Below are 23,238 nucleotides of genomic sequence, written 5' to 3'. Positions count from 1 at the left end.
TGACAATAAAGTGTTCATTTGGGCAAGGAATTCGCTCATTGCAGAGAAGGTTGTGGACGATACAATCTGACATCACAAGATCATCAACAGTTTCCATTGATACTGCTATAGGGGTGAAGAAAACCCTCCAGTACTGACGCATAATCCGCTTCCTCTTCCAACATTAGCGCACAGGCTACGAGACATGTGCTCGGCAACTGATCCGCTTCGCAGCCTGGGAAACCACGAGCCTCGCAGCGTCATTGGGACGAAAGTACGCAACGTCGGCCTCGCACCTCGCATGCGTCAGTTCTGAGAAACCAAGCCTTTAGGAACGCTCTGCCATCTGTTGAATATATTTGGAATGCGGGAAAGGTTAGACAATCAAAGAGTATCTAGCAGGGAATAGTATTGTTCCATGATCAGAGGAAGCATATACTCTCTGGCTTTACAGGTAGTAATCAAACATGGCTGCATGCAGAGGCATTACTAAGGATGAAATTCACATATATCAGAATATTAATGAAAGTGTTAGTCGCTTAGCAACCTGCTAGGTACACACTGTATTGTGGGTTAGGGTAAGACTTCACCTGCAATTATTGGAGTGATTATTTAATGATTTGATTTTATGATTATTCAAATTAGATCCACTTAAAAGCGGATTAATGTCTCATGATTCACCGGCAGCTGATTCCAGAGAGAATAAAATAAAAATGAAGCAAATCGGTCCAGTAGAATGGACAGATAGATTTGTCAAAGCTGTTTTTAATAAACCGTTTTAATATATAGATTGCTCGTCATGCAGTTTTAAACAGCAACATAAGACTGCAAGAAGTATTAACACACACATGAATATGCATATTTACAAATTTACAAACACTATTCTGAACATACTCACTTATCACAATACAACACGCCTACAATGAAAGGGAATTTCAATTACAGGGTGTCGACCAAATCCAGATTTTAAAATTCCCTGACATTTCCCTGTTTTCCAGACATAAATACCAGTTTTTTCCCTGACACATGATGACAAAAAACATAATTATAAAGGAAGTGTCAGTAATATTAAAATACATTTTTAAAATGTAACATCCAAAAAAATTAATGAGCAATTAATGTGCATATTAAAACTTGGAAGTTTAATTTAGTCTGATTAAATTCACTTTAAGTTTTTTTTTTACATTTATTACCATTACTGCTTCAGCGAAGAAACTTCTTTGTAGCCACTAACGACTTGAGCTTCTGCCATCACCCTCCACTTCTTTTCTTCTAATTCCTTCAGCAACAAAGCGGCCTTTCTCTTATTTTTTGCAAAGAATCTTCTACTTCCAATATTTCACGTTTCTCCTTTAGATTTTGAATGTACAAAGCATGAGCACTCCTTGCAGCATGGAGCATGTTCTTATTAATGGAGACCTTTTCAATTCCACCAGGGTTTGGGATAGAATCATATATTATTCTTTGTCCTACAAGGGATACTTGTAGCATGTTCTCTACTATAATTTCTTTATTAACAGGAAAACCACATTCAAGTGAAGCATTTCCATGAAACAATATTAGTATAATTTTGAGAAATGGAGCCAACTTTTCTGTTTTCAAATGTACTATTGGAAGAACAGTGCGAAGCCAAAAGTGATCTAACCTCTCGTCTTTAGAATACAAAGAATTCACTTCTTTCAAAGTATCATTCTCACGAACAGAAGTGAACTCCCTTTGTACATGAATGGCTTCATTACCCGAGATCCATTTATTTTCAACAAAGGCATTTAAAGCTATCCTTAGCAGTCTGCTGCTTAGAGGCTACTTGGCTACACTTGGATCGAAACACGAAATTAATTTAGTCAGTTTATATGCTAGCGGTGAGCAGATACGGCCAACAGCTGGAAACTGCAGATGTTGACGACGATATGCCAGCGGTGACCTTTCCAATAACTATTTGCACAAAGTTACCATTCCTCTTAGACAATCTATGCAAAACACTAATATATCTCTATCATTTAATCCAGGATTGCCACGAAGTGCTGCTTTAGCAGCATAACCTATGTCAATTTTAGATGCAGGCAGAAGATTTTCTTTACTGTCTAAATACGTTTTAGGAGATCTTCTGAAGACTGCAGTGACTCAGATTTAACAAACCTTGTCATGATGTTTATCATCAATGAAAGATTCATAAAGGAGTGATGCAAATGGGAGACCTGTCTGAAACTTTTAGGAATGGTTCCAAATCTCCAACAAGTGATAATAAAAATGACAAATTGGCCTTAAGAACCCTATCTTTAAGTGAAGTTGATACTATTTTGAAGCTGTTACAGCTTGGGATTTTCTTGTCTCGGTTTGTTCCTTCCACATATTTTTTGACATTAGGTAGGATATCTATAGCATGTTCAATGACTTGAAAATTTTCAAGCCATCTTATAGCACAATATTTCGAAGGAAATACGTTTGAACCTGAATAATGTATATAATCAGCACGACTTGCAGGAGCATAGCAAAACAAGAAGTGAAGAGAACGAAGAAATTCTGCAATATTCCACTGGGTTTCTATTCCTGCCATTTTATATGAATTGTGCACACTATGCAAGCCACAAGATCCAATGTTCAACAAAATAGGAACATCTAGATCATCTAATAAATTACCAAAACCCTGAAAGAACATTTTATTAACATTTGTACCATCCACTGAAATTTGTAATCTTTTTTAGATACGGTCCTTGCTGTGCTTGCAAAAAACCATTAACAAATTTGAGGAGGTAGAGTGACCAAGAAACATGGAATCAAAATAAGAAGTGCATACTTCATTAGTATCAGGATTGAAACAATGAACTACAAGTTCCATTTGGCCTATCTGAGAAACTTTATTCAGTGACTCGTCAAACCCAATGGTGAGATGTGTGCACTTACTACCCATCTCAAGAACTTGTTCATGGAAATAGAGAGCCAAACCATGAGTGATCATACATGCAACTTTTGTTCTGTGCAGTTGAACTTTCGAAGCTGTTTCAGAGTCTGGATACATTACTGGAAAAAACTGTGAACGCAATATAGGTCTAATTCATCAAGCTCACCATTCCCCAACAATAGTAAGTAGCAGATCAAAACATTGAAAATTCGATCAATCAATCATATAGCTATTGATATTATTGATTACTTCACATTTGAGAACACACTTTTTCATTAAAATTTATTCCTGGCATAAAAGACATGCCCTAGAAAAATGTGTTTGTATTACACGGATAAATACGGTATGTCAATTTTATCTGGCAGAAGAATGAATTTCCAGATTTTTTCCTGAATTCCCTGACATTTCCAGGTTTTCTCGTTAATTATCTAATTCCCTGACATTTCCCTGTTTCCCAGGTTTTCCATACGGGTGGATACCCTGAATTACTGAAGTACAAACGTGCCAATTGTTTAAATAGTGTCCTCCATCATTCGCAACCGCCTATCAGTTACAATCATGTTGTACTTGCTAAAAAACCTCTCTACATCGACACTGTTCGTGGGGGCCCAAATGCACTGCAGTGCTGCCGAGGCAAAGGAAGGACTCCAAAACATCTTTCCTCTTCCATTCAAGTCTTTGACTGCAAAGTCGGCACATCAATATAGGCCTATCTGTATCACATAAAAATGTTCCGATTTGTAACTCTCACCACGCTGTTTCATCGTCACTTTGGTTTTACCCATGGGTACCAGACAATAAATCGCTACCATACTTCAGAACTACTACTCAAAAACACCTATGTCAAGAATAACTGATTATGATCACAAAGAGAATGAATGTGTGTGCTTGAAAGTGCATTAAGCTGTTTGATTGGTTGTTCTATGCACTGCTCTTTGGCCGTTGAAAGATATTCCACACAATGAAAGATTTAAGGCTCTGTAATAATGCTTTCCCCTGAAATGAATTACAACATATAGCTTATTTTTAAGGAAAATGCATCATTTGTAAAAATATACACGTTTATTTCATATAAAAGCTAAAATTTTGTATAAATTGTATAATTTAGCATTTCATCGCTAATTCGAAATTGCTAAAATCCACTCATACGGGTCATATAAGATGAAGACGCACACAGACAGAGTTTCAACATACTTCACATTTATCACAAATGCTAAAAACTACACGCTCCAATTATCGTCTAATACCGATTTTAGTGTGTTTTCATTTTGTATATATATTCTTGGCTTTTACGAAATATTGTATACAAGGACAATCTGCTATAGCGTACACATTTTTCACCATTGTGAATTATGGCTAGAAGAGACTTCCACTTTATTAATATGTAACAATAACAAAGCTATATTATTATTTATTTTAATTTTTTAACCAACATGGGACTACTTTAATCAGGTTTATGGAGGATTTTCTTCTTTTTGTCAGCCCGATATTGTTTCATCCTTTCTGAACGAAATTTTCTTTCTGCTCCTGGAATCACTCTTCCTATTCTCTGCCTGTTGATTTTTATCTGTAGTATAGGGTAATGTGCCCAATGGCAAAACAGGCAGAAGAGGATCCATTTGCAATGTTATGGTTTCCCTACGGCTGTGAAGGCGGAAGAGGATAAAGCCAGAGTGACTGGCCATAAAGGTGCTATTCAAATAATTTGGAATCTGCAGCAGTCCATTGCAGTTAAAGCCGTAAAATTACAGCCAAAAAATAAACATCTTGAGGCAATAAAGGGCATAAAGGTTCCACATGTTAGTGGCGGTACCCCAAGAGCGTCTGTTTCACATATTAATGGCGGGGGAATAAATATCCTCTGTGGCTAACAACCGTAGTTGTAAATCAGAGACTGCTCCATTTAAGGTTGATAAGCTTTGATAGTCAGATATGGAAAACCTTTTAGTAACAAAGCTACAGTATAGTAATTAGATTTCTTTTTAAAATCTGAATATCCCTTCCTAAAATTAGAGTGCAGGGTTTGTACAATGGTGGATTATATTTGTGTATACATGGTATAGGTATGTATTACTGCATGCAAAGATGTTAATTACAATGAACGATGCCTTACCCTTGAATTAGCAATTTCGTACATATCTCCCTCCACCTTGCGAGCATAAGCAACAAAACTGTGCATTCTCTTGTCCATCATCGCCTGTGAATCAGGAGTAGGAAAGATTGCTTGTACTCTGAAAAGATCAAAACAAGATCAGTTAGAAGCTCATTCTCAATAGATTTAAAATGTCAGAGTCAAAGAAAAGAAAGTAATGTATATGATAACTAGGGGGCGGATTTCTATGACCTAAAAATGTATGAAATATGTATGCATTTATGACCTAAAAAACATAAAAATATGACCTATAAAATTCAAAATATGACTTAATGAATAGCATCTACGTTACATAGAAACACTTTTATTACAATTGCTACAGGCTGCAATTAATTTAGAGTTTAAAATTTTTTAATTCTTCGAAATCCTTAACCCAAAATCAACTAAAATGATGAATATTTCATGAACTCGTTAAGGTTACACTGCATACTCCTAGGCAAGGACAGACTCTGTGGAAGACATAAAGACTACAGTTACTTTCACTGTTCAATATTCAATCAGTTTTAATTTATACACAAAACATATGTTATTTGAATGAAACTTTTATACCTGATCTAGTCTCCCTTATCAGAATTGTTCCAATTTATGCCACATGCACTTAAGATAGTTGAATGAGAACCCCTCCTTTTGTCGCTGAGTATCGTCTTGTAGCGAGAAAAACTTCTTTCGACATCACATGATGTAACGGGAACGTACGTGAATAGAGTTAAATCACTTAGAGAAAATTCCTGGAAATCTGCAGATGAAGAGTTTCCACAAAGAATGTCACTTATTCCATGCAGGTACACAAGTCCACTATTTTTTTCCAGTACATTTTCTAATTTTCTACACACCCTAGATGCTATTGTTCCTTTTGCATGCTTTTATTCCTGTTCAATGCACTTTACAACATCCAGTGCATCGCTTAGTTCTGCACTTGAAACTTCCAGTTGCGTGATTGCTCCAGATAAAGAATTAAAATTGGACTTTATGTAAGCCAGGTCCGCTTTTAATGTATTGCTTGAAAATAAATCTTGAGTGCTTTTTATGGAGGACGATTCTGCAGGGTCAAAAGACTTCACGATCTTCTCCATGACATCTAAGTTGTTGCAATAGTACACTGCGGCATCAAGCCAAGTCCCCCATCGCGTTATAACTGGCTGGGGAGGTAGGGGTAGTGAAGGTGCTTCTCCTTGAAATTTCTAAACGCGAAGTGGAGCTTTGACAAACACTTTCTTACAGTTCGATATTAATTTATCAACTTCAGGGTAGCTACTTCTAACTTCTTCAGCTGCCCTATGCAAGGCATGTGCAAGACATGTCACATGTAACATTTTCGGGTATAGCACTTTAAGTCCCTTGGCTGCCTTCACCATATACGGAGCAGCGTCAGTTACAAATAGAAAAATGTGCTCCCCTTTGCCCCATTTGGCCACAACAGATTCACTGAATTGTCGAAGAGAACTGCAATGGTGGAATGTTTTGTCTTCTCTAGCACTTCACATGTCAGGAGGAATGTATCTCCAGGCCGGTCTTCCTTCAGCGTGCCAACGATCACATTTGCTACATATCTTCCATCCACATCTGTGGTCTCGTCTATTGAAACACATATCTCACTGTCTTATAATATCCAACATCTCTTCATAACATGGGGTCAGATAGTCCATCCTGAGAGTAGATTCGTTGGGAACAGGATGCTTTGTATATTTTTCAAGAAACTGTCTGAAGCTTCGGCTGTTAAGTTTCTTTAAAGGAATATTAGATGAAACCATCATCTTGCAGAGATCTTGTGAAAATTGTGAACACTGTGAACTTGATGTCGGGGTTTCGAATAGCAGACGTTGCCTATTTTCGAGTGCAGAATATCTAGTTACACAATTCTTATGTTTTACAGTACCATAAAATGGGGTTACTTTGAACACATTCAAACTTTATTGTGTAACCCCTCAAATTTTCTTAATTATTTTAAATGGATCAGTGCAGCCAAGTAGGGGGACTAGGGACCTCAAATGATTGTGCATATCAAAATTTATCATAACTGTATTTATTATATATAATCAAAATAAAAGTCAGTGTTCAATCTTTGAACAAATATTATTTTTTTATTCCAGTTCAAGGTTAAACTCTGTGAGGGTAACTTTGATCAACAAGATTGTTTTTAAATGGAATTGGTGATTGAATAATACTGCATTAAGAGGAAATACCATGCAAATATGGGTAATTTAAGCTGAAATTTTAAAATAAAGGTAGTAAAATATTTCACAAGCATTTTCATAAATCAAAAGAATGGAACACTGTTGAATGAAATCTTTGGGGTCATTACTGTCTATAGAAGGGTTTTCTGGTACACTGCCAGTTCCTTCTAGCTGAAAAGTAAAAAAACCCAAAATTGTTGGTGTGTTTGTTTCTCACTTTGTTGCTAAGAGTTCCTACGGAGCCAGGCCGAGTGGCTCAGACGGTTAAGGCGCTGGCCTTCTGACCCCAACTTGGCAGGTTCGATCCTGGCTCAGTCCGGTGGTATTTGAAGGTGCTAAAATACGTCAGCCTCGTGTTGGTAGATTTACTGGCACGGAAAAGAACTCTTGCAGGACTAAATTCCGGCACCACGGCATCTCCGAAAACCGTAAAAGAGTAGTTAGTGGGACGTAAAACAAATAACATTATTATTATTATTATTATTATTATTATTATTATTATTATTATTATTATTATTATTATTATTATTATTATTAGTTCCTACGGGAATGGAAAAATGTGTGCTAGCCATTCTCATTGTCATTCTGCCATTCGTGAGAGCATTCAGAGTTTCCTCCAAATTCTGCAAAGAGCGATTCTTGTATGGACGGGAATGAGCTTTACGGACGTATCTCCTTGGCATTTTAGAACTGAAAAAATAACGAATCTACTTTGCAACACCTACAGTCACACTTTGTAGAGGAGATCAACAATAAGCTTCAGATAAAAAGAAAGGCATTATCAGTAGAAAATAATTTTTGTGTTTGGGGTAACTTTGTACAGTGTTCAGTGTTACCCCATTTTAGGTCAGAAAATGTCCGAATAAATATTTTCTGATATAACCAAGAGATATGTACATCCATTGAAAAAATCATATATATTATGTTTAAAGGACATATTGAAAACTGTGATACAAATGTTTTCTGAAGATCAAAGTCGATACATACCTTCAAGTGCATAAAAGTAGTCACATGTGAAAAAATTAATCAAATTTACCCGCCATTTTAAACACCAACCAAAGAATATACAATTGCCAACAACTGCAGCCAGTGGTACCAATGTGCTCAAAACACATATCCTTAATATCCCAAACAGAAATTTACCTTAATATATTTCTTCAATAGTATTTATAACAGTAAATACAATTTCCAGGAAGACTGTTCAATGTTACACCATTGTTCAAAGTAACCCCATCTTACAGTATTGCAGTGTTGTTGCACAGAGAAGCGTTTTTCGGCAGTAACTTTTACCACACAAAATTTACAGAATAATATCACTCCATCCGTACTGATTATGTTTTCACCGAACACGCGAACAAAACTTCGCAACTTCCCACAAATTGAGACTTTCGTTTTAGGCATATTGAAAGGAAGTGAATGATTGAAGCTCCCTAATGACCAAGGTCATTCAGTGTGTTGAAGGTGGAGGAGGGAAGGGCGAAGGAGAGAGATAAGAACAATGACAAATAACTGCAGAATTACTTCTGCTTCCGTGTAAACAATAGCCCGGTTACCAGGAATTGACCCAGCTAGCAAACAATAGCTCCTACCCGTTGGAAACATTCCATACAGTACTTTAGAATGGTTCTTCAGTAGTATATTCCAGTCTATCCTGAAAAATAATTTCGAGAGCTTATTCTGATTTTTATAAAATGAAATTCAAATGAAAATTACCAAAATATGCCATTATAATGATATTTTGTTCAAAATATGCCATAAAAGTTATATGCATTTATATGCCCAATAAATCCTGTTTAATTTTGATTTTCATGCTTGGAAACGTGTTGAAAATAGAAAACAATAAGATATAATGTTAAGGGAAAAATATGACTTGTCATAGAAATCCGCCCCCTAATGATAACAAAGGGTAATGACAACTGTAGACATCAAATTATGCTCTGAACATTATAAGTTGTTAATGAACATTTTGACATTGCCTACTGGTTGTGTGGGAACAGAAACTTCCAGTCGATCACAGGCTGCCACCATATCAATTTAGCACAAACTCTATTCACCACATGTTTAAGCTACCACACTCAGCAAGTATGGTATTAGGTAAAGTTCACAATCTTTGGAATTTCTTCAGTAATGTGTATTTTTCAGTTGGTCATTGCTAGACTTTAGCTCTTTGTACAGTATAACATAACTTAGTGCGATATATGTTGAACAGTTTAGAGTAGCTGTAGATTTATATACATCCATGTGGGTGGGGTCTATGTTAAAAAAAAAAAAAAAAAAAAAGGCAATGTCAAGAAATCGAGTGCTTGGGACAAAGAATTCCCAAGTGGAAGCAAGCCCACAAAGCTGTGTTCGTGAATAGCTGTCTTGATTAATGTCTTAAAACGAAGCACACCTGGGCAAACATCCTCTAGCAACGCTAGTCAAAAGGAAAATTGAAGAGGTCCGAGACTTTGCACACTGAAGATAGCGGCAAAAGAAAGGGAAAGGCAACAGGGGGCATCAAAATGTTTTATTTTACAATTTTGCTTTACATCGCACCAGCACCGATAGGTCTTATGACGAGGACAGGATAGGACAGGTTGCAATATTTTGATGAAACTTGTATATATAGACTATTGAAATAGGTTAATAAAAAGTGTTACGGAGTAATTCTTTTATATTTATGCCCAAGGGCTTAAATGAAGACCGTCCATTTAAATGGACAATGGGTCTTCTTTTGGTTAAAATGTAAGAGAACTTATTTCTCAATTTGTAATATTCCACTATTTGTTGAATTTCAGCAGATATCAATCAATTTACAGAAAATAAAGGGAAATAGTGTAAATATACAGGGGCGTGCATACACATCAAACAACAAAATGTGATACAAGACATTGGTGGGCCAAAAATTAAAATAAAAAATTTGAAAGAAGACAAGAGTCACTTACATAGGTGCTACAAATATTTGCTATTTTTTTTTTGCTTTACAAGTTGCTTAACGTCGCACCGAAACAGATAGGTCTTACGGCGACGATGGGACAGGAAAGGGCTAGGAGTGGGAAGGAGGCGGCCGTGGCCTTAATTAAGGTAAAGCCCCAGCATTTAACTGGTGTAAAAATGGAAAACCACGGAAAACCTTCAGGACTGCCGACAGTGGGGATCAAACTCACTATCTCCAGAATACTGGATACTGTCCGCACTTAAGCGACTGCAAATATCGAGCTCGGTAATACTTGCTATTGTAATGGATACTTTAAAATAATAAATTAGAATGTGCTTCCGTAGCTCAGGCAGAAGCGTGCCGGTCTATCACCACTGAGTTCTGTGGTTCAATTCCCGGTCACTCCATGTGAGATTTGTGCTGGACAAAGCAGAGGCGGGACAGGTTTTTCTCCGGGTACTACGGTTTTCCCTCTCATCAATTATTCCAGCAACACTCTACACTATCATTTCATTTCTTCAGTAAGTCATTAATCATTGCCTCACAGGAGTGTGACAGGCTTTGGCAGCCAGCACATTTCCAGTCCTCGCCACTAGATGGGGGGCTTAATTCCATTTGCTGACACGGTCGCATGACTGGAAACAGACTGTGGATTTTCATTTTAATTTTCAATTAGAATGTAAATACTGGCCAATGAAAAGAACAAATATTACATAGAGCACATGATAATATGGTTTTATGACTTGATTTAACCCTTGTAACAGTCATCACTTTTTATGGAACTCTGAGAAATTGCTGTTTTTTGTAGTGATGCAGAAGTACTTTTCACATCTCCGCCACGTTACTTTTGCTCATCGTCTATTTATTGGGTTAAAATCTTACAATGGCTACTAAAACATCAGAGTACAGTATAAAAGTTGAGATTAAGGCAGAACAACAAATAACCGTACCATGTCCCCATGTCCAATAAAATGGACATACATTTTAATCAGTATTTTAATCAATTAACTGCATTAAAATCTCATAGTAATTATTAAAATATATAGTTATTACTTTCATGTTATGCCAATACACATACTTTAGAGCCATTAATTTATTTATAATTCCATTGAAAATGTACAACACTTGATGATGTTCCTTGGAAACACGTTATTGATAGTTTGTATAGTTTCATACTTCCAAATTTTCTTCAACAGATAGCAGCACCACACAGTCCATCTAGCTGGACACTGGGTCTCAGTGCCAATTAACGAATATTATGAATATCAGAAGAAATACGATGATGTCCATTCAAATGGACAGGAAGCTAGGAGTGGGAAGAAAGCAACCATGGCCTTAATTGAGGTGCAGTCCCTGCATTTGCCTGCTGTGAAAACGGGAAACCACAGAAAACCATCTTTAGGGCTGCTGACAGTGGGGTTCAAACCCACTATCTCCTGGATGCGAGCTCACAGCTGCGCGCCCCTAACCGCACAGCCAACTCGCCCCGTAAGCATGAAAATGAAAGACTGTCCAAGCCTCACAAACCTTATACCACTGCGGCTGGAAAAGAATAGGAGTTGACCAAGGGAAGTCGAAGAGGACATTCAGAAGAGAGGAATCTGACAAGGGTAAGCAATATTACAAGTCGTCCATTTCATGACCGTATCGATGAGTATAATGAAGAAGTTAATATAAAGAACCACCTAACTGATACTTTATCGATTAAGTGGTTCTTTATATTAACTTCTTGTTTAAGGGTAAGCAATGCGAGAATCAGGGGGAACAATAATTAATCCTTTAATTGGAGTCTTTTATACTTCCACCATTCAATACTTAGTGATATATAAATACATAACACGAGAACATGTTCCAGTCTGTGTCTTCCTAAGTTTGTTGAGCCACAAGAAGGGGGCTAGGTAGATAGCAAGGTACAGCTGTCAGTGCCGAAGTGTTGTGAAAGCCCAAGGAGAGAGCTGTACTGAATTAATGTGATTAGATCTCAAGAATTCCACCTCCTTCCTGTGTACTGCCCACATTTTGTCATCTTGTCAAGTTATCTGCAGAATAGTTAACCAGAAATGAAGGAATGTGGAACTACTGGACAATAAAAATGAACTTCTTGTGACTAATCAAGGATGAGCAGGAGAAATTCCACAGAAGGGAGGAAGAACTACAAGAATAAAATGGATATCTCATTATATCAAAGACATTTACAGAATATGGAGTGAAATGGTAATGGCTAAAGGAGAAATTTCTAAGTTTGCCAGCCATAGAATAAAGCCAGTAGAGGTATTAACAAATTAATATACTTACAATATGTGCACTAGATGATTTCGTAAATCAGGCGTGACTGACTGGTGCCATTCCTTGGTCCCTTGAACTGATGTGACTGTTACCTGATCAGGCTGGAAACCAGCTGGGAGCTGCAGACTAGCCAGACGATTATCTGCAGACAACTGCAAGAAGAAGCAAAGATTCCTAAAGGCCAGGTCCAGCATGCCTATGAAAGGAAAACTCATTCACTTATCTGTACTGTACTAACCGACTAATTGGAATAGTTCTGAAATTTTTACGTTTACTTGTATTAACTTTTACACCACCACATTCTTATGCTAGCCTCATGCTAAGTAACACATAATGTCCTTTAATAAGTGTGAGAGAAAGCTGAAACCTAGCACCAGTATTTTAATTTGATGCAAGACAATATTCCTGAAATCTTAGATGTAAAAGAAAACTGTTATCACACTGGTAGTAAATGAGACCACCCAGGCAACTATGTAGGTCATGATAGAAGTTAGAGATTTACTAGACATATTTCATTAACTTGTACTAGCAGAATTGGTCTCGATAGAAAATTCCAAACCAAACCCCAAACCCCACGGCACAACAGCCCCGAAGAGCCATGGCCTACCAAGCGACCGCTGCTCAGCCCGAAGGCCTGCAGTTTATGCTGTGTCGTGTGGTCAGCACGACGAATCCTCTCAGCCGTTATTCTTGGCTTTCTAGACCGGGGCCACCATCTCACCATCAGATAGCTCCTCAACTGTAATCACGTAGGCTGAGTGAACATCGAACCAGCCCTCAGATCCAGGTAAAAATCCCTGACCTGGCTGGGAATCGAACCTAGGGCCTCCGGGTAAGAGGCAAGCATGCTACCCCTACACCGCGGGGCCGACTCGATAGAAAATTAGGAATAAATATTAAAAAATCACCACTTTTCAAAATGGATCATCTGTTACATTATCCAACATCCATATAACAAACACAGCAGGCAAATAAGCTGAAATAATATGCAAATGTATAGTTTTAGAATAGTATCAGAAGGGATCAGTTATGGAAGGCAATGAAAGAGGCGGGAATACCTAACAAACTTACAAGATTGGTCCAAATGACTCTAACGACAACAGTATGTAAAGTAAAGGTTGAGGGTACTTTATCTAAAGCTTTTGAAGTTAACCAAGGATTATGACAGGGTGATGTACTCTCCACTCTTCTGTTTAACATTGCTTTGGATAGGGTAGTGCAAATAACACAAGGGAGCAACCCTGGTGGAACATTGTTTAATCGAGTGACACCAGACCTTGGATATGCAGACGATATTGATTTGCTATCCAGGAGGAAACTGGATCTGGAAGAGAAGTTGAGAAAACTAGAAAAATATGGGGCTGAGATGGGACTGATGATTAATCAGTCAAAAACTAAGTACATGCTAATGTCTAGGAAAAAGTATAATCAAGCAGAAAAATACAGTAGAAGTCCGTTATAGCGAGAATTCATAACAGCGAAAAATTTACTCGCTATAGTGGATTGTCGTTATATTCGATTTTTGTATACAATACATGTTATAATTCTCATGTTAGGTCCGTATTGAAATGTACGTAAATACAAAGTATGTTACAAGTGTTTATTTATATATCCACCTATTCAATACAAAGAGATCTTTTTAGAAATTAAATATTATTATAAAATGTTAAGGGACATGTTTCGCCCATATTAAGGGCATCATCAGCCTCAAATTCAAACCTGTATGGTGAAAAATCAGGATCCTGATTGCTCTTACAAGCCATAAAAAGAGGATATCATTATAGGTGTCAGTCTAAACATACAAAATATTAGAATGTCCTTGGCTAAAATTGCAGTATCAAGCTGCATGTCATAAGTTCACATGAATATACTTTCCGGAGCGTTGAAAAACTTGTTGGGATAGGGCAGTAAACAGCTCAGTCATTATAATGAAACAGAAATGTGCCTCCTTGAAGATGATAAGAAAAAGCAAAGCTGATACACTGTTACAGATGTCAATATCGTATGTTGTGATATGACAATAGATCTCTTAAATGGCTGTTCAGCTGCCTATAGTCTATTTAACTGGCTGAAGGAGTGAAAGTCGAATGTGTTATGATAAGATAACAGTCTTCCTTACGTAATTGTGGGAGCAAGGAAAAAGCATTCAGTTGTCTGTAGATGTATTTATCTTATTTGAAGGACGAAAGTCGAAGGTTTATCGACGTTGATAGAGCTCTTTGGTGTGAAGTCCTTTCGTCTGTGAAGATGTAAATCAGTTATGGAAAGGTTAGTTGCAGAAAAGTTTAATAATTTAATTTAATAATTTAGCCAAGGACATTCTAATATTTTGTATGTTTAGACTGACACCTATAATGATATCCTCTTTTTATGGCTTGTAAGAGCAATCAGGATCCTGAATTTTCACCATACAGGTTTGAATTTGAGCTGATGATGCCCTTAATATGGGCGAAACATGTCCCTTAACATTTTATAATAATATTTAATTTCTAAAAAGATCTCTTTGTATTGAATAGGTGGCTATATATAAATAAACACTTGTAACATACTTTGTATTTTTGTATACTAGTCGGAAAACCCTTCATGCACTTTGAAATCGGTATGAAACGACAATCAGTTTGTTCAAAACTTGAGTTTCCGCAGATGATATCCACACTACGGCTTACTTGTTTGTTATTTTTCGTAATCCGATACTACGTGAAAGTGTATGTTTAATTTCATCTGAAAAAATTATAATACCGTATTTCTCCGAATTAAAGATGAACCCCACTTTTTCCTTCAAAAAATTTAAATCAGGCTCAAAAAGAAGTTTGTAAAATCATATGAATGCCTTGTTGTACAATAGGCCTAACGCATTTTCGACTATTTTTAGACGCCGAACATTGACTTTCGTCATGCCGTATTTCTTTTTTGCGGCTGCACAATTATTCTTTATTTCCGCGGGTTTAAGGACCATTAACTTAACATTGGCATCATAATACCGAAGAGAACTTGTTGAAAATTTTCCGGCAATATCTGTTCCATGCGTCTCTACAATATAACGATCCATCAGGAAATTATTCTTGCTGTCTATAAAACTGTTACTTTCACGCAGCATCAGATATAACCGGCTACCGCTACACACACATTTCGCTTGTCGGGTTCGGCCAAATTCAGCGGCTAGTGATGTATAGGCCTAATCGCGACCGTTGAAAGTCTACGAACGAGTTTATTGCGCCACGTTATGGGCATTCCGCCCTTGCGTTTTTCGTGCACATACCTCACAATTTCATCTTCGACTTCTTTAAAGCGTCCTTGTTGCGGACCACTGATTGGATTTTTTTGTATAGTACGCATTGCTTTAGCTCTTTGTCTTCACGCTAACGCCAAATATTGGCTTTAGTTAGGCCTATGCCGTATTTTCTTGCGGCTGCACAATTATTCTACATTTCTGAGTGTTTACTAAACATTAACTTAAAATTAGCATCATAATATCGACTAGAAAATTTGCCGGCAATACCTTTTCCACGTATCTTTCCAATACGACTATCCATCACGAAAATATTCCTGCTGTCTATAAACCTTAACTTTATTAAGCGTAAAGTACAATAGACGCGTTATGACTCTGCCACTGAGTAGCCATGGCTTTTCTAAGAATTCGAAGGGTCGCATGTCTTGATACAGTTCTGCAGATTTGAGAAACACACAGGCACTGTACAACGATTGTCGCGGCTAGTGATGTGTAGTAAAGAGGCGGTTGTTTATTGTCAACGAGTTCTGTGCACGTGTGAAAAGAAGCAGCGTGGTTACTGCGGTAGTTGCCAGTGGGATCCATGTTAGGCCACGAATGCAACAACCCTTGAGTTTTCGCATGAGATTCTGAGAAAAAAAAAAAGTCTTGGAATCGTAGAAATACGGCATCACTCCAGAGATTTCTGTGGCAAACACCTCAGCTTTCTTCTTCAAACAGCGTCACCTAACCTAACCGTATATGTAGCCTATCATGAAAACATAATTGAAACGCATGTAAACAGCCGTAACTAGATGCGAGAAGATATTAAATATCCTCTGAAATCAGTGATGTACTCTGCCATATCTTGAGGTGTATCACTTTCTTAATTTCCGTATATAACATTAAAATTAAGATATCGTTTACTTCAGTCTTTATTTTTAACGAGTTAACAACTGCTTACAAGTAACAATTCTCATTATTGTTCCGTATTGAAGATGACGTTAGGCATAGATATCAAGGATAATTAAATAAAAAACCACCTATTCAATACTTTCCACGTTTAATGTGGTTATTTTCTACATGATTTTATGTAGACTTATTTGGTCAGGTACATGTTTCACCCATTATTTTGGGCATCTTCAGCCTGTAAACAACCTTTAGGTCAAGGTTTGGGACCTTTTTAACCAATATAAACATACCAATATATACACTATATACAACATATACATTATATACGATATATACAAACATAAGTCAATACAGTAAAGTTTTTTGGTCCTAATCTATCTAATATGGAAAATGTCCAAAACTAAAATGGATCTTCTTTTCGGTGAAGAGGATTGCATATCGGGGTTTATGTGACCCCTATAACATATTAAGTTCTTGACGTATCGTGTCTGGTGACAGGATGTGTCGTTAACAATAAGTGGAGATTTGAACTGATTGTAGGTTGGTCAAGATTGAAAATATAAATTAAATTAAATGTGTTTTAACTTGGCAGTTCTATTCTGGTTAATTTAAAATGTTCAAAACTAAAAATAAAATGAAACGGATCTTGACCAACCTACAATCAGTTCAAATCTCCACTTATTGTTAACGACACATCCTGTCACCAGACACGATACGTCAAGAACTTAATATGTTATAGGGGTCACATAAACCCCGATATGCAATCCTCTTCACCGAAAAGAAGATCCATTTTAGTTTTGGACATTTTCCATATTAGATAGATTAGGACCAAAAAACTTTACTGTATTGACTTATGTTTGTATATATTGTATATAATGTATATGTTGTATATAGTGTATATATTGGTATGTTTATATTGGTTAAAAAGGTCCCAAACCTTGACCTAAAGGTTGTTTACAGGCTGAAGATGCCCAAAATAATGGGTGAAACATGTACCTGACCAAATAAGTCTACATAAAATCATGTAGATAATAACCACATTAAACGTGGAAAGTATTGAATAGGTGGTTTTTTATTTAATTATCCTTGATATCTATGCTTAACAACTGCTATCGGCCACGTTATTTGCGCATTTATTACGAAAACGTGTTATCCTCTTTCATTTCGAATTTTCTTTAGAGAACAGCAGTCGTTGGGTATTACTAATCAACTCCAACATCGCCTTTGAATGTCAACGAGAGAGCTCGCAAATGCTCAAAGTGAGAAAACTATACCGTACCGAAGATGATCGATCGCATTTTGTTGCAAACGTTTCAGTTTTCTTATTCAAACAGCGTTACGTATCCTAACTTAACCGTACTATACGTATGATGAAAACACACTTCAAGCGCCAGTAGAGAAATTATACCTTTCTCGCTATAAATTCTCATAATAGCCTTTCTGTAATTTAACAAGGCACGACAAAAAATAAACTAACCTCTGCAATCAATTAAGCACTCTACCATATCTCGACGTGTATCCCATTCTTACTTAATTGCAGTATGTCGCCTCAAAATTAAGCGGTCATTTAGTCAGCCTTAATTTTTAACGAGTTAACAACCGTTATCGGATACGTTATTTACGCATTTATTACGAAAATATGTTCTCTTTCATTTCGAATTTTCTTTAAGGAACAGCTGTCGACAGATATTACTAATCAACTCCGACATCGCCTTTGAATGTCGACGAGAGAAATCGCTAGTGCACATAGCAAGGAAACGATGCCGAAGGTAATCGATCGCATGCAGTATCATCGCTGGGGTGCATAAATATCGGTAACGGAAAAAATCGCGAGCGCTTAATCGCTTGTAATAACGGATACGCCAGTGACAGGGTGCTCGCTGTAACCGAAGGACGATACACAGTTTAATATAGGAATTTTGAAGGGACAGAAAAAAGTCGTCGCTATAATGGAGTTCTCGTTATATGCCGTACTCGCTATATCGGACTTCTACTGTATGTGAATTTAAATGGGAAAGAATATGAACGCTGCAAAAGCTTTAAATATCTAGGGTCAATGGTAGCTGAAAACAATGATATGAAGGAAGAAATACATGCTAGGATAACAGCTGGTAATAAGAGTTACTTTGCCTTAGGCAAGGTATTTAAAGCAAGGAGTCTTAGTAGGAATCTGAAGCTGACTGTTTATAGCACGGTAGTGAGACCTGTGGTGATGTATGGTGTGGAGACTTGGACTATGACACAAGGTGGTGAGGAGTTGCTACGGAGAGAGGAAAGGAAGATACTTAGGAAAGTTTATGGACCAATAAAAGATGGTGGACTCTGGCGAATCAGAAATAATAAGGCAATCAGAGAGCTGTATAATAAACCAGATATAATAGCGGAAATACAGAGTAATAGACTGTGATGGTTGGGACACGTAGAAAGAATGACAGAGAAGAGGACAGTAAAGAAAGTCTCTGATGGGAAACCAGAAGGACGTCTTATGAGGGGAAGACCGAGGATCAGATGGTTGGACAGCATGGAGGAGGATTTGAGAAGGATGGGAGTTAGAAGATGGAGAACCAGAGCAGTCAACAGAGAAGAGTGGGTGGAGATTGTCCAGGAGGCCAAGGCCCTACAGGGGCTGTAGTGCCAAGGAGTAAGTAAGTAAGTAAGTAAGTAAGTATAGTTTTAGAAAAGGAAAACTGTCTATGCAATTGGTTAAAGATATCAGTTCAACACTCTTTGCAAAAGACAATGCAGAATTCCCACACTCACTGCTTTCAATAGTACCTTCATATTAGTCACACTAATTTAATTATTTTGTTAATCACTTCAAGTTTCTACAAAACCACATATTATTAATATTTCAAAGTTCTCTTGCCCACTAATGTTGGACATTAGTAGTTGTCCTAATCTACGGAAGCGTTCAGCAATAACTTCAGATAACCACTTATTTTTCTCATCCTCTTCTCTCTCTCTCCTGCCCCCCCTTCCCCCCCTTTTACAATCACCTAAGAGGTAACAATATTTCAACAAGGGACACTATTGGTCATTCTCGATACTGTACCAATGGAGATTGCAACAAAAAATTCAGGTTTTGTGAATTCTATCTTCTCATGTTAACCTTGTAAGGACCATTTATTTTCTATATGTATGCATTCCCAGAAAATGCGTATCCTGTAGCCAGGGTATGTTAAGAGTACAAAGGTCCAGTTATACATCAAAAAGAGAACTGAACTAACCGATGCTTGAGTGTCATTACTAAGACCTCCAAACAAGGTGTTCTGCATGTTAGCCACAGACTGCTGGATACTGGCGGCTGTCTGTGCTGCGGCCGAGCCAGCATTCTGTTGAGACTGTGGCTGTCCCGCTGTCGTTGTTGGATCGCTCCCTATGGGGAGAGAAACATTTGGTGCCACTACTTGCGACTGCTGAGAAGCCGAAGCCACGTTCGAGGTTTGAGGTTGTCCCGCTGTAATGACAAACAGAAAAGTGAACTAGCATAATCTCTCCTTAAACACACACAACATTCTTACATCACATAACAAAGCACACCAGAGCTAGTAAGGAACAGATACAACTTGTACCAGACAACTCACCTTGGGAATGAGGAGGGGCTGGCCCCCTCATAGTAGCACCAGGCATTGTTGCAGGCGGCGGAACAACACCTAAACCAGAAACTACATGATGGGCCCTGTTGGCAACATTACTAGTGGGTGTTAAGAGACCTCCAGTTGTGGGACATGGAATACCTAAAGCATCGTAAGCCAACCGCATGTCGCACTGCGAAGGATTAGTTTGGACATTAGGAACCTGATTGGACACCACTGGAAAGAAAAACACAACCTTGAAAATATTTCTCCAAAGGCAGAAAAAGGTGACTGTATACCAAAAAAAAAAAAAAAAAAAGTACATAAACTTTAGTATGTACAATCATACAATACTTTAATGATACATTCCTCAATTAGAACACACCAGTGCTATCTTCAAATAAACATTAATATGACAAAATATATGACAATAATGAGAAATAAAAGCTACACACTGATGCACACAAAGTTAATGGCACCAATACTGAATGTGTTCATAAATTGAAATATTTGGGCAGATAGCTTCATAAAGACTGGGACTCAAAGAAATTAAATGTGGAATTGAAATGGCTTGAAATTCCTTCTGCAAGTAAAATAAGATTTAAACTTCCCATAAGATTAACTTGAAAATAAAGATGTGTTATGTGTGATGCTATGTTGGGCCTGTGTTACAGTGTGGCAAGGAAACTTGGTCGTTGAAAGCTTCAGTGAGAAAAAATAAATAAATTACAAGCATTTGAGATGTGGACATACCGTCGTCTACTGGAAGTTCCCTGGACTGATTGAGGACGGATTGTTGATATCATAAAAAGAATAGGGAAACAGAATTAAGCCAGACAATTAAACAATGAAAAACATCTTATTTAGGTCAAATAATGAGCCATCCCAAATATGAAATGTTTCAACTAATTCTCCAAGGAAAGTTAGTTGGTACAAAAACATACTGTGTATGACGAACCCACATCCAGTTTCTCTATGGGTTTGGGTATGAAGTGAGACGAACCTTCATAGCGAGTTTTTACAACCAGATGTGTTTCCTGACATCAACCTCACCAGAGTTACTTAAATTAAATGAATGATGTGATATATGACAGTAAGAACTATTGGGAATCAATGAGAACAGCTCGTGAACTCCATGCAGCCTCTCAGCGACTGAAATTCTGACATGTAACCGTCAACATCATCTTCCAAACAAGTGTGGATCGAGGATATCTTCGTATACCACTTCTATGATTCTAATATATAAAATTGTAAACATGGTTCTAGATGATCACAAGCAACATTAATGAGTGCTAATGCACTTGATGGGTGAAACTGAGTTAATTAGGTGGAACAAACACAATTCACTAATTACCGTGAGCGTAGAAGTGAAGTAATGGGATACTTTAGAGGTATGACAGTACGATATTTTTACAGATGAATTAGTGCAAACTGGATACTGTAAAGCTGATCTCTAATTGGATATGTTTAAATATCAAATATCTTTCATATTCTCCACCTAATAAATTAAATAACTTAATTTATCGATAACAGCTAATATTCGTAGATGGAATAGCTGAATCTTAACGTGAATGATAACAGAGCTATACTGGAATGAAGGTGCGTAACATGCCATCATGTTGACCAGGCTATATATTCCATCTTTCTCCCAGATGAAGAATTACATAACAATCATTCAATTTTTTTGATAACTAGTATGAGAAAGTAGGTACTTACCATTTTGGTGGTTACGGATTTTATCCGCCTGCTTGAAAGGAAGGCAGATAGGACAGTCAGACTGCGTGCAGTCACACCCGTGTGAGATGATCTGCCGTGAAGATGAACAGTGTGGAACGGAACAGGACTTCTCCGCATGGCACGTTTTCATATGGTTCAAAACATTCTTCATCATCTTACAATGAGGTGACGTGCACTGGAAGAAGACAACAATTCTCTTAAAACAAGTGCCTTCCAACACATGAAAAAGGTATTTTCTCCATTAAAATGTTTTCCTGTTTAAAATGACGGCTTCTGTCAATGCCAGTCATAATGCTATAAATACGGGTTAACATTAACATCACCCCCAATAAAACATTTTCTCCTCCTGCTTGTGATACTTTTATTTTTATAGCACTGTTTAACTAGATATTATTTTGCTCACTATTAGATATTGGACTATATCGTCAACTTGGAAGTGCAGAAAGTGGTACTTTAGAATGGAAAAAATCAGTGTTCTTAATTGAACTTCCCAGTATTATCAAAATCTAGCTCTCAAAATGCACTTCAGAAAAAAAAAAAAGAAGAAAAAAAAAGACAGATAATTTCCATAGACAAGCAATGGTGCCTATTAGACAAAACATTACTCAAATTCAGCATAGTTTATGGTCATTCTATATGACACAGAATAATGTCCACTTCTTCAACACAACCTTGTCTTTCACAACTTTGCAATTCACTGTAGCTTATGTAATACAGCAGAATCTCTATTATACATTCAAGGAAACTTTTCCTAGATTATTTATCCAAATTACAGAGTCCTGTGAGCATCCTAATTATGAGGTATGTTTTCTGAAGGGCTTTATTTTTTAAATAATCCCATAGTTAGCGTGCATGCCACAAGCATAGCATGCACGGTTCATCCTGGCATCCTCTCCGAACAAGCAGGCGTCAGCTGCAGCTGTGTAGCTAACCTGTACGCTGAACTGAGCATCTTTAAAATGTTCAAGATTATTGAATTGCCTGCTGCATGTGAGATATGGTCTGTGTAATGCGTTTTTTGTGTGCAAGAAACATGTCTGGTGCAGACATTCATCGTCAGCATTTTGAGGTGTATAGTGATAATGCGATGGGTAAATGTAAAGTGCAAAAATGGGTAAGACAGTACAAAAGTGGCCGTGAAAATGTTCCTGAGGAAAAATGCTCAGACTGGCCATCTGTCATCACAGAAGATTCCCGGTAACCACTCTCTCAATAGATTTTTCTGAAACTCTGACATGCGGTTCAAAACAAAAGATGCAGCATGCTGACAAAGGGAATTTTGCTCCTTCATGATAACTCAAGGCCTCACACTGCTATCGAGGAACTTATTGACTCCTTCAGGTGGGAAGTTTTGGATCACCAACCGTATAGCCCTGACCTTGCTCTGACCGAT

The 23,238-nt window shown here is 37.3% G+C and overlaps 1 protein-coding gene across 1 annotated transcript in view; it reads right to left on the bottom strand.

The window, feature by feature from the left end:
- Positions 1-23,238, bottom strand: part of LOC136884399 (histone acetyltransferase p300-like) — a 185,372-nt gene that overhangs the window by 137,925 nt on the left and 24,209 nt on the right. Inside the window, 5 exon segments of the mRNA XM_068229923.1 lie at positions 4,995-5,112; positions 12,423-12,565; positions 19,761-19,990; positions 20,118-20,345; positions 21,825-22,020. Coding sequence (XP_068086024.1) covers positions 4,995-5,112; positions 12,423-12,565; positions 19,761-19,990; positions 20,118-20,345; positions 21,825-22,020 — 915 coding nt within the window.

Source organism: Anabrus simplex, chromosome 12 (assembly GCF_040414725.1).
Source record: "Anabrus simplex isolate iqAnaSimp1 chromosome 12, ASM4041472v1, whole genome shotgun sequence".
Lineage (NCBI taxonomy): Eukaryota > Metazoa > Arthropoda > Insecta > Orthoptera > Tettigoniidae > Anabrus > Anabrus simplex.
This window is presented reverse-complemented; position numbering and strand designations above follow the sequence as displayed.